The sequence below is a fragment of the Amblyraja radiata genome, chromosome 15 (assembly GCF_010909765.2).
Source record: "Amblyraja radiata isolate CabotCenter1 chromosome 15, sAmbRad1.1.pri, whole genome shotgun sequence".
Classification (NCBI taxonomy): Eukaryota; Metazoa; Chordata; class Chondrichthyes; order Rajiformes; family Rajidae; genus Amblyraja; species Amblyraja radiata.
In genome coordinates, this window is record NC_045970.1 from 6,753,369 (window position 1) to 6,766,845 (window position 13,477).

The 13,477-nt window shown below is 41.0% G+C and overlaps 1 protein-coding gene across 2 annotated transcripts in view; it reads left to right on the forward strand.

Annotated features, from left to right (window-relative positions):
- tbc1d12 (TBC1 domain family member 12) overlaps nucleotides 1-13,477 on the forward strand; it is a 96,085-nt gene that overhangs the window by 39,322 nt on the left and 43,286 nt on the right. Inside the window, exons 2-3 of one of the 2 annotated variants that reach the window (XM_033033577.1) lie at nucleotides 492-615; nucleotides 10,645-10,701. In XM_033033577.1, coding sequence (XP_032889468.1) covers nucleotides 492-615; nucleotides 10,645-10,701 — 181 coding nt within the window. The remainder of the gene's footprint in view (nucleotides 1-491; nucleotides 616-10,644; nucleotides 10,702-13,477) is intronic. The other variant, XM_033033579.1, reaches the window with a different exon arrangement.

Here is a 13,477-nt window from a genome sequence, read left to right on the forward strand (position 1 = left end):
GTCATATGAGGAAAGATTGAAAAGACTAGGCTTGTATTCATTGGAGTTTAGAAGGATGAGGGGGAATCTTATAGAAACATATAAAATTATAAAAGGACTGGACCAGCTAGATGCAGGAAAAATGTTCCCAATGTTGGGCGAGTCCAGAACCAGGGGCCACAGTGTTAGAATAAAGGGGAGGTAATTTAAGACTGAGGTGAGAAAAAACGTTTTCACCCAGAGAGTTGTGAATTAATGGAATTCCCTGCCACAGAGGGCAGTGGAGGCCAAATCACTGGATGGATTTAAGAGAGAGTTAGATAGAGCTCTAGGGGCTAGTAGAGTCAAGGGATATGGGGAGAAGGCAGGATTATTGATACGGGACGATCAGCCATGATCACAATGAATGGCGGTGCTGGCTCGAAGGGGCGAATGGCCTCCTCCTGCACCTATTTTCTATGTTTCTATGTTTCTATATCATTGACCAACATTTCTTCATTCCTGTTTTTTAGAAACTTTTTTACTAAGAAGACGAAAGAAACAATTCCTTCCACCTTTAGTGCTCCTGGCTGGAAGTTATTTGGGAAAATTCCTCCAAGGGAGAATTCACAGAAAGATTCCAAAACAATACAGCAGGTATACTTTGAAAAGAAAGTCCTTTATTTTTTGTTACCTAGTGTATTTGTACCTTACTACAACGTGTATTTGTATTGGATTTGTATTTGTAAAAGACGTTGCTGCTTAATTGACACCATCCATTTTGGTAGATGTTGATTCTTTAATGTTGGCTTGAGGCAATATTTTTTTATTGTGACCCTTCTTGTGAACTGACAATGATCAATGAACGTTAAGAAGCTGTGATGTGGATTAAAAAAATATTTGGATTGGTATGAAGTAAGAATTCTTCAGTTCAAAATGAAAACAAAGTGCTGGAAGCACTCAGCAAGTAAGCCAGCATCTATGGAATTAGAAACAGTTATTGTTTGGGATTGAAAACTCATTGCTAGACCCAACCTGTTCAGTACTTTTAGCATTTTCTGTTTTTAGTTTAGATTTCCAGCACCTGCCGTTTTTAATCTTTTAAATGTAGGTGCGTTGACATTTGACGTGGATGTTGTCGATAATTTAAGGATTCCAATGTTCTGTAACATAAATGACCTTTTTAAAAAAAAAACTAGCGTGAGTATTATGTGGCTTGCAGACGTGGCTCATCTGAAGAAAAAGGTGCAGGATAAAGCAATTGATCTTTCTTTGTAAAACAAGTCAGACTTGTGTAGTGTTAGGTGCACTTGATGATGCCAGATCGCATATCCTCATTCATAGTTCATTGAGGTGGAAAGGTTATTACTGTTTTATTAATATTTAATTTATTTGATGACTAGAAGTAGACAAGTTGGGAAGAATTATTGCTTTGGCATCCAGGTACGAATTCAACTCATTTTGGAAAGTTTGCCGTGATCTTGTGGCTGCTTCTGCACTAGTTATAAGTTAAATTCTCAGGAGTCAGTGAAAATCTCAAGGTTTGGAGAATATCCTTGAAACTTTTCCACTGTCACTGAGAAATCTTTTCCTGAGACAGGACTTGGCATGGAGGATCAAAGGGTAAAGACTTGTTGACACCCAGGTATATGCTCCATTTAAAGGAAGGGAAGGCAGACTGGAGAGAGATGGTTCATGGGGTAACATAGTGAGGACTCAGATTGTGATGTTATATCTCTGTTGCCTGATCATTGGGAACCATTACCACGATTAATTGAGTGTTAAACCTATACATTAACTACAATGGGCATTGATAATGCTGATATTGTCAAATCCTTGGGCTCTGATACAGCTGTGCTTCACAGCAATAAACCTACAGGGCTGTTCGTTGTCAAAACTAGGCCATTAATGGCATTCCACATTGCCTAATCAGGCCACGTGAAAGCATTGTGGATTGTCTATACTGTGGGGAGTGTTAGGATTGTAAACTGTAAGTGATTGCGTCATTTTTGTAAAAGTGAATACATTTTTTTTTAATGATTTGGGATGTCATGAAAGGAACGTGAAATGTGATTTTTGAATGGCAATCAATTAATAACTATATTGATGTCAACATGCAAAACTTGAATGCTGTTCTTCATACCAAAAATCTATCAAACATTCTGAAGATTATTTTTTGTGCTGCCCCAACTGCTAATGATGAATCATATTTTTTGTTCACTTCTGTTCTAAATTTCTACTCCATCTGGGGGTAGAGAATAAACTCTGAACTTTTCATTGAAATTAATGAAAGAACTCAGTCGTAGAATTGTTCAGCACAGAAATAATTCTCTTCGGCCCAACTTGCCCTTGCCAACCAAGATGCCCCATCTACACTAGTCCCACCTGCCTGCATTTGGTCCAGATCCCTCCAAATCTGTTCTAGTGATGAGACAGGCTCTTGAATACGTCTGCCCTTTGGTCCAATTTAAAACAGAAATGACCTGATAAGGATTCTTCCTTTATCTGGATTGGAAATATTTATCTTATGATTTCAATTGAGCAATGCTCCATTCAACTTGGAGTGGAATACATTAATATTAGACATAGTTATACAGTACAGGAATAGGCCTTTGGGCTCCTCATCCATGCCAACCAAGATGCCTCATCTAAGCTAGCTTTTATTTGCACTTGCACAATAATCACTAATCATGTTATACATACTGTATATCTCGGTGATACGTTGACAGGATCTTTAGTGATGAGGAGCAATCTTCTATCAATTAAAAAATGCATAACAGTTTATATTCTCCAGGCGATTTTTGTCCATTTTAATTGCAGTGTTTTGCCTGTGCATGTGGGAAAAAATTATAGGTTTAAGTGACTTTTTTTTAGACTCCACCAAGATGGAAAATTCCACCATTGCTGCCAGGAGTTATCTCATGCATTCCTTTAATTCTATTGTGGAAAGAAAGTTTATCTGTCCCCTGTTAGTGTAATGTACTCCTGCATTTAATATTACCATTCTTCAGTGAGGTTTCTGTACACCGATCTTCTCGTGTGTCATGTGGCAGAATAACAAAGTGATACCTTGAATTAGAATGGATGCCTGCTTGTTGCCTTGGCAAAGATAACTAAACATTAAAAACAAATAATGTTTCAAATATCTTTATACATATAGTATTCCATTACTTTAATTAAAATTTAAGTTATCAGTTGGATATGGCATTGAAGTTGAAAGCGTAAAATAAGGAATATTTTAATGTAATATTTAAATGCCGGTGAACTGCAATCCCTTGTGGTGGGAAGAGGCTGGCCGTTTGATCTATAAGACCGTGACGTCTTTCACGGTGCTTAAATGTGGCCTAAAATTGATGATGGGCTTCTAGCCATTGTACTGAGAAAGTACTGGAGGTTGTTTGTGGTGACATCATCTATGAGTTGAATAATCAGCAAAACTTTGGATAGTATTGCATGGCAGGTGGGGAAGAACAAAGGAACAGTGGAAGAAAAATTAATATTCTTTGAAATTAAGTACAATTAGAATCATAGAAAGTATGAGCTGGGTGTATCGTTCAGCCCTTAATTAGCAATGTTCCAAAATTTTGAGATTAAAAAAATCAAGTCTGCAATTTATCCCATCAGATTAAGCATAAAAAGAAGTTTAATTTGACACCTAATTCACTTTCATATCTTCAGTATTAAAAAGGTTATGGCCATTTTCATACTCGGAAATTAGCATCTTGTTCCCTATTGATTTTCCATTGACTTAACACAAAAGCTGTGATCGAGGACAGTCTAAAGCCCATAACTTTATTAAAAATTAAGAGAACTGAAATAAATTACTAGTATAGTAAGACCTGAGTGATCTCCTGGACAAGTGTCGATCGCCTGGATTGGGGTCGGAGAGGAATTTCCCGGATTTTTTTCCCGAATTGGACCTGGGTTTTTATCCGTTTTTTTGCCTCCCCCAGGAGATCACGAGGTTCTTGGGGTGGAGAGGGGTGATAGCGGTATAAAGGGGAGGGTAGTGTCTTGTGTTCTGTGTCCTGTGTCTACTGTTTGTGGGTAAGTGTGTCTGTTTAGTGTTCAGCCATGAGCGAATGGCGGTGCGGGCTCGACGGACCTGGTGGTCTACTCTCGCACCTACTTTCTATGTTTCTATGTTTCTATGAAGCATTCTGAAACAAATATTAAACAATCTTACTTGGATGACCTGAAATTAAAGCATATAATTAGTTAGTTACCCAATTGTAGCTAATTCCAAAATTCAATTACTAGATCTAAACATCTATCCATTTCTTAAGGAAAGATTAACATTTTTAAATAGCCAAAGTGTCCAAATAACATTCACACAAGAATTCACAATAAAACATGATTTTTATATATCATTGACATTAATTTATAGGCCAAATGGAAGGAATTTAGTGTTCAATTGCTGTAAATTAATGCCCATCAGCTTTCGAGTGGAACGCGTTGGTTTGGAACGCTGCCATTGCGGTGAATTTGTACCCCATATGCCCAGAAAAATACTGCAGGATTTAATAGGCCCCCAAATCAGCTACTCGCAACATAAAATTTTGTATAAAGGGATCTTAAGAAGCGCTTTTTAATGTAAAAATAAACAGCCTACCTTGCGTTGTCCCCTACATGAGATCCGTCCCGTTGGCGGCGGTCGCGGGTTTAGAGGATGATTTTTAACCTACTATAACAATTAAATAAACCAATTTAGTTTAAAAATAGCTGCAGCGAACTAATGTCGCAGCGATTTTTCGTCAGCAACTAAGTAGGCTGAACAACCTCGATTTGAATAGCCGAGAGAAAATCGCGTTTTAAACCCGCCCCCCCCTTTCAAAGGCACCAAAATCTCGCACACGGGCAGCGACAGATCTGCACTGCCGCTGAAGGTAAGTTTTGCAACATACCTACCTTAATGCTTACCCTGCCATTCAAGATGATTGTGAATGATCCTTTATTCCACTCTCATATTCCTCATACGCCTTGATGCCTTTTGATTCTATACTCTGACTCAAATTTAAATACAATCATCAACTTGATCTTCGCAGCATTCTGTGGTAGGGAATTCCACAGATTGGCAATCTTCTGGATTTTTTTCCTCCACTGTGGTCCTAAATGAGGCCAGTCCTTGTATCCTGAGACGTGGCCTTGTTTTCCCCCAGCCAGAATTTTACATTTCAATAGGTTCCCTCATTGTTCCAAATTAACATTTGTGATAATAGTTGCTTGCTGAATCTACTTTCAATGATTGGTGTAGAAAATGCCTCAGATTTCCTTGTTCATCAATGTTTCCCAGTCTATAACCATGTAAATCCTACCCAACTTTCCTGACTTCATACCAAAGTGGGTAACTTTGCATTTATCTGCTGCACTGCAGTTGCCCACTCTGTTTCTCAATGTCCAAAGGAAGTCTAAAGCCAGTTGTTAACGTGCCAGTAGGTGGGTGTCACCCATGTGCACAGCAGGGCGAACTCGGCCCACACCAGGTGGTGGTCTGAGCTCGGCACCAGCCGCCACACGGAGGCCGCCGAGGCCTTTGAAACGTACAGGAGTTCAATCCGAGAGCCCCCCAGACCTCCAGGTGTAGGCACTGGAGCCAGGATAGAGATTTCGCTAGATATTCACCCGTCAAAAGAGCCCCTTCAACTTCTTCATCGACGGCCAGCCTCACTGTATACCAGAATGATCAGCTCCTTTGAGGTACAGTTTAAGTGAGTCCCTCACCCCCACCCCCCTGGGGATAATGCACTCACCAGGGTCAATGGAGTTCCAGAGTGTGGACACGTCCTGAGAAAGGCGGGCCTGCAATATGCTGGGCTTGGGGAGGATGTACACATTCACAAACTGCAATGGCACGCTATCCATGTGCACGGCGAGGTGGGGCAAACGGATAGGAACAAGATCCTGGACTTCCAGGATCTGAGGCTGGAAAATCGAAGCCAACAAAGTATCCACCCTACTTGATAGGGAGCTGAGGTGACTGCAAACCCCCTTCGCCACCAGGAACCAACAGATTAGTCTCCTAGAAGGGTATGGGTTTTCTGCAAGAAACTCATCATGTATCTCCTGTTCTGGAGGGCGGTGTTGAAGCCTGCACAGAAGCCACCTGCTGCCATTCACCTACAGGCTGACAATTGTGATCTTCATGTTAGAAGTACACCTTATCCTGGCACCAGCACCACTATGGTAGCACGGTGACATAGCGGTAGACTTACTGCCTTACAGCGCCAGAAACCCGGGTTCTATCCTGACTACGGGTGCTGTCTGTACGGAGTTTGTACGTTCTCCCCATGACCTGCATGGGTTTTGTCCGAGATCTCTGGTTTCCTCCCACGCTCCAAAGACCTACAGGTTTGTAGGTTAATTGGCTTGGTGTAATTGTAAATTGTCCCTAGTGCGTGTAAGATAATGTTAGTGTGCGGTATCGCTGTCGGCGCGGACTCGGTGGGCCGAAGGGCCTGTTTCCGTGCTGTATCTTTGTATCTGTATATGTTTGGCGCTGCTCGGTGCCCTACTTTGCTAGGGCACTCTTAAAGCTGCCACTCGTTTCTCTCTTTCATTGTATTCATCTACATTGAACTAAATTGTTTTGTTTTTAATTCTTAAAAATATGAAGGCACTTACAATATATATATTTTTAAAACACCACCGCCATAGTAAAATAATTACAAAATAAATTGTACAGCATTCTGTACGTTCCGCCACAAGCCATATCTATTCCACTCTCACATTCCATGATATAGGGTCTGGAAAATAGTTTATCCTTCATATGACAGGGGAATTCTAGCAAGATCAAACACCAATGTGATGTTGAGCAATAGTGTGCGGTGATACCTGTCATTAGGTCTAGTGCTCGTGCTACTTCTATCCAGGTCAACCACTAGCATGCAGAACTCATTCCTATGCTAGCTGTCCAAAGTATAAAAGGTGTTGTCTTTATTGGGGGTGGGGGGAAGGAAATGAGCCATAATTGAAACATGGACTTGAGAAGGAATGAAGGGAAGGTAGTATTAAAGTCAATGTATTAAATATTATTGGAGCAGGCCAAAATTGTGATGGCCCAATCAATTACATGGTAATAACTTACATGGTCCATAGATATTTGTTCTACATCTAATGTGGTATATTGTTGCTTGCTTCAACATCAGTGTATCTGAGAATCACTACTGACAGTTTGGTGCATTTACTGAAATAACAAATCGAAATCGTACCCATCAGTAATTTCCAACTTAAGCAGATAGTAGCACTACTTCAAATTTTGCTGAAATGTTTTCTATGGTACAATGATCTTACTCTTTCAAATATATATTTTTGCTTCAATTGAAACACTAAACTAGATTAGCTAAATTGTCCACAGGATTTTTTTTAAAGAAGGATGAACCAACTAATGTAATCATAGTTTTGGAGCATAGAGGTGAGTCATGAAGTGAGTGGTATGAAATACATAAATTCGAGGCCTAATATTTTTTTCTTATCACAATTTTCTTTTGGTCAGATTCCACCTCACAATTTGACATCTCTTGCAACCAGAGAGCGTAGGACTGACTAATGCCAATCAAGGCACATGGTTTTCTGACTCCCTGACCATGGGGTTGGTATTGCTGGATATGCTGGAGCACTGGGTAGCAATAGAGCATGTTGTTTTTTTCCCCATTTGACAATTTTATGGATCATAGGAGATAACCCCTCAGATCCTCGTTTGAAAATTCTGGTTCCACAAATTGATAGTTTCATGTGTTATGCCTGAACAGTGGACACAATGAGAAAGGGATTTATTCAAACATATTTTCATTTGCTGTTAATTGTACTCAGTGTCATCATTGAGTGAGAATCAGCATGGGTATGATTTAAGCAGTTTGTCAGTAAGAGCTGACTTACTTAGCAATTGGGTGTTTATTTGACTTGCTGGGATATTGGGGAGAACTTAAGGGTAAAATATAAATAATGCAAATAAAACTGCAATTTACTTGTGTACTTGTTTTTTTACATGAAGTCCTTATATACAGTGCCCTCCATAATGTTTGGGGCAAAGACCCACCATTTATTTATTTGCCTCTGTACTCCACAATTTGAGATTAGTAATAGAAAAAATCAAATGTGATTAAAGTGCGCATTGTCAGATTTTATTAAAGGGTATTTTTATACATTTTGGTTTCACCATGTAGAAATTACAGCAGTGTTTATACATAGTCTGCCCCGCCCTCCCCATTTCAGGGTACCATAATGTTTGGGACACAGCTCTGCGGGTGTTTGTAGTTGCTCAGGTATGTTTAATTACCTCCTTCATGCAGGTATAAGAGAGTTCTCAGCACCTAGTCTGTCCTCCAGTCTTTCCATCACCTTAGGAAACTTTTATTGCTGTTTATCAACATGAGGACCAAAGTTGTGCCAATGAAAGTCAACTAAGCCATTATGAGATGAGAAGCAAGAATAAAACTGTTGGAGACATCAGCCAAACCATAGGCTTACCAAAACAACTGTTTGGAACATCATTAAGAAGAAAGAGAGCACTGGTGAGCTTACTAATCGCAAAGGGACTGGCAGGCCAAGGAAGACCTCCACAGCTGATGACAGAAGGATTCTCTCTATAATAAAGAAAAATCCCCAAACACGTGTCCGACAGATCAGAAAAACTCTTCAGAATTCAGGTGTGGATTTGTCAATGACCACTGTCCGCAGAAGACTTCATGAACAGAAATACAGAGGCAACACTGCAAGATGCAAACGACTGGTTAGCCACAAAAATAGGATGGCCAGGTTACAGTTTGCCAAGAAGTACTTAAAAGAGCAACCACAGTTCTGGAAAAAGATCTTGTGGACAGATGAGACGAAGATTAACATAAGTGATGGCAAGAGCAAAGTATGGAGGAGAGAAGGAACTGCCCAAGATCCAAAGCATACCACCTCATCTGTGAAACACGGTGGTGCGGGTGTTATGGCCTGGGCATGTATGGCTGCTGAAGGTACTGGCTCACTTATCTTCATTGATGATACAACTGCTGATGGTAGTAGCATAATGAATTCTGAAGTGTATAGACACATCCTATCTGCTTAAGTTCAAACTAATGCCTCAAAACTCATTGGCCAGCAGTTCATTCTACAGCAAGAGAATTTCTATCTTTTTTTTATTTTTAGTTTGTTTAAAAGTACGTTTTGGATTTTTTTTTTAGTATTTTTATGTGGGGGAGGGGGGGTAGGGTAAGGGGGAAACCGTTTCTCAGTCAATTCCTCGCGGCCTACCAACAGGATTGGCGCGGCCTTTCCTGCCGGGGACCGGACCAAAGCTTCAGCAGCGGCGCAGCACTGGATTCACCGCGGTGCGGTCGATGCCTTACCTGGATCGCGGTTTGAAGCTCCGGAGTGTTGGGCCTGCTACTTCAACATCGCGGAGCTGTGGTTTGCGGAGCTCCCAGCGCGGGCGGCGCTGACTTCAACATCGTGGAGTCCTGGGATCCCTTTTCCGATTGCCGCCAGTGTGAATCTCCGCCCAGCTCGGCCTGTGGACTTCGGGAGCCGCAGTCTCCGTAGGAAGTGGCCGATTCGGAAGTCCAATCCGCGGAGAATGTTCTCTCGTTCCGACGTCGGAGTTTCATCATCCGGCGAGCGGACCTAAATATCGGACCGCCCGTAGCGGCGACAGCGAGGGGTTCGGGACCCCCCGACCACGGGTGAACAACTGAGGACAACAGAGGAGGATGACTGAACTTTGGTGCCTTCCCTCAGAGTGGGAAACTTTGATTCCGCTGTGTGGGGATGTCTGTGTTAAAGACTATCGTGTTCTGTGCTCTTTTTATTCGTATGACTGTAAGGTGACAACAAATTGCGCTGTACCAATTGGTACATGTGATAATAAATGTCTCTTGTCTCTTGACTCTTGTCTCGACACATCCTATCTGCACAAGTTCAAACAAATACCTCAAAACTCATTGGCTGGCGGTTCATTCTATAGCAAGACAATGATCCTAAACATACGGCTGAAGAAACAAAGAAGTTTTACAAAGCTAAAAAATGGTCAGTTCTTGAGTGGCCAAGTCAATCTCCCGATCTGAACCCAATTGAGAATGCCTTTTATATGCTGAATAGAAAACTGAAGGGGACCAGCCCCAAAAACAAGCATAAGCTAAAGAATGCTGCAATACAGGCCTGACAGAGCATCACCAGAGAAGACACCCAGCAACCGGTGATGTCCATGAATCGCAGACTACAAGCAGTCATTGTTTGCAAAGGATATGCAACAAAATACTAAACATGACTGCTTTCATCTACATGACATTGCAGTGTCCCAAACATTATGGTGCCCTGAAATTGTGGGTGGGGGGGGTATAATGTATAAACACTGCTGTAATTTCTACATGGTGAAATCAAAATGTATAAAAATGGCCTTTATTAATATCTGACAATGTGCACTTTAACCACATGTGATTTTATTTCTATTACAAATCTCAAATTGTGGAGTACTGAGGCAAATAAATAAATGATGGGCCTTTGTTCCAAACATTATGGAGGGCATTGTAGATGCTGTATCATGCATTTTAAATTGTTTCATAATAAACCATCCTATAATAAAACTACTTTTTGGCCCTTGAAGTTTTTATATCAAGGTTTTGTCTTAATCCTTTTTCAATGTGATTGTGTGTCCCTGTGCTTGTGTTGTTGATGACTAAAGTTGTACTATGTTTCTTTCATCAGGATAGCTATGGTTGCAGTCTTGCGTCAGTGTCTGCACCTAACCTGTTCATGACAGGGGTATGAAATTACTACATTTCCTTCCAGTCAGTTGTTAACCCATGCATGACTTGGCTGTTGGTTTATGTGCGTATTTTCACCTGTATGTCATATTTATTCAAGCATGATGCTTACAATGCATATCACTGTAGCGGCATTAAAACATTGAAACATCCATTGGAATGAAATAGCAGGATGCATTGACATTCACCATTGTTTTCAGTACCCAAAATACCATTCACGCGATCATTTATGCACTCTTCATCAATCTTTCAATGCTAGATAAAATATATTGGGAACTTAAAACAAAATGATAACTTGCCTTCAGATATAATTTAACATTTGTTTTGAAGCTAAGCACATTGACTTGGATTTGGTTTTGAAAGTGATTCAAGTTATAGCATACATAATTCAATTTGATCTGAAAATAAATTGGAACTAAATTTCCTGAAATATCTTGTGTAGCAGTTATTGAACCGTAATGTTGCAAAGAGTTTGCATGTATTTATATTTTATGTAATTGCTCAACTGTTCAAACACATGTACATTCTAAAACACTGCAATAGTGTTAAATAAAGAAGTATTCACTATTAACTATTGCAGTATTGAGGTACATGGATCATTAAACCATTTTGGCAATTGCTTTTTGGGGAAACGATTTTTTAATGAATGTGCAGAAATTGTAATTATATTCTTGCCATTTTAATAGTTTTTGTTTTACTATCCTAACTATTTTGGCAGGATTTGACCTACCAGTCAATTTCAAATTTGATTCTACTGACTAGTAACACAAGGACGACTTTTCTTTAGAGGTCATCAACAGTATTTTCTTCTACATATAACTGGTTCCAGATTCATTATCGTAAAGCACTGAACACAATAAATGTTTTCCTAGTGCAAATATATTTTGTCGTCCTTTCAAAGTTAAAGCAGAATACAGATACAGAAAATTCCAGCAGTACTCTGGGACAAATAGTTTTTGAAAATGGGTATCTTTGTTTATGTGTTTACACTATAAAGATGACATTGTTATGCCTACGTTGTTGGAATCTCATAGCTAAGGTTACAGGGAAGCACAATACCTGGCACAATATGACTACATTGGAACGATTTCTGGCATTCAGTTGCTTTAACCGTCCATTGCCAGATTTGCCTGGACCATGTTGAGCACTGTGTTGTTTTGCACTCATCCAGTAGAAATCAAACTTTAAAACAAGACATTCACCCTCAACCTACTTGACCAGATATTTTTTTAAATAGTTTTTCTCTGCAGAACCATCAAGCTCCCTACAATTTTGCAATGTTAAAAATCTCCTGGTCATTCAGATTGAGATGATTTGTTAATTTTCCTTTCCTACGGTCAAACAAGCCAGACCTCAATAAAGATCCCATTTACCCTATTATTTTAACCCTCATCATTTTTGTTTTTCTTGAACCTTCCCCTTCGAGTTCTTCCAAGATGGTGCCCAACCCAGATTTGTGTGCTAGCCACAGCGGCAGCTCTGCAATCAAATATTACGATCACTCCATACTTTTAAATCTCTACTCCTATAGCAGCATTTCATACTTTTCCCTTATCATGTATCTGTACACTGTGAATGGCTCGATTGTAATCATGTATTGTCTTCCCACTGACTGGTCAGCATGCAACAAAAGCTTCAGCTCTGCCTTTAACACTGTCATCCCCGCTAGCTTGATCACCAAACTCAGCGGACTTGGCATCTCCACCTCTCTCTGCAATTGGACACTGGATTTCCTCACCAACAGACCACAGTCTGTTAGGGTCAACAACCTCACCTCCTCCACTATAACACTGAACACCAGCGTGCCACAGGGCTGTGTGCTCAGCCCTCTCCTCTAATCCCTCTTCACCCATGACTGCGTCCCTAAGAATGGCTCCAACGCCATCATTAAATTTGCCGACGACACCACGGTGGTAGGACTGATCAGTGACAACGACGAGTCAGGCCTACAGGGAGGAGGTCCAGCACCTGACAACCTGGTGTGCCAACAATAACCTCGTCCTCAACTCCAAGAAGACGAAGGAAATTATTGTTGACTTCAGGAAGAACAGAGGGGGCAGACATACCCCCATCCATATAAACGGGACTGAGGTGGAGCGCGTCTCCAACTACAAATTCCTCCGGGTACACATCTCGGAGGATCTGTCCTGGTCCCTCAACACCTCCAAACTGATCAAAAAGGCGCAGCAGCGCCTTTACTTCCTGAGTAGGCTCAAGAAAGCTCACCTGTCCCCCCAGATCCTGACCAACTTTTACCGCTGTACCATCGAAAGCATCCTGACCACCTGCTTCACGGTATGGTACAGCAGTTGCACCGTAGCGGACAGGAAGGCACTACAACGGGTGGTGAAAACCGCTCAGTACATCATCGGTGCCCCGCTCCCTGCCATGGATGCCCTCCACCGAAAACGGTGTCTGAGACGGTCCGGGAAGATCATCAAAGACCCCTCCCACCCTAACCATGGACTGTTTGCCCTCCTCCCATCAGGGAGGCGGTACAGGAGCCTCAGGTCTCGTACTAGTAGGATGAGGAACAGCTTCTATAACAACACTGTCACATTTCTGAACTCGGAGTCCCGCCGATAGATTTCTCCAGTCTCTCCGTCCACATTGTTTGCTTATTCTGTATTTTTATTTCTATATTGCACTTTTACTACGGACTGACGCTAAACTGCATTTCGTTGTACCCATACTTGTATCTGTGCAATGACAATAAAGTTGAATTGAATTGAATTCACGTGACAAGAAACTAAACTGAACTCATTTTGGCCACA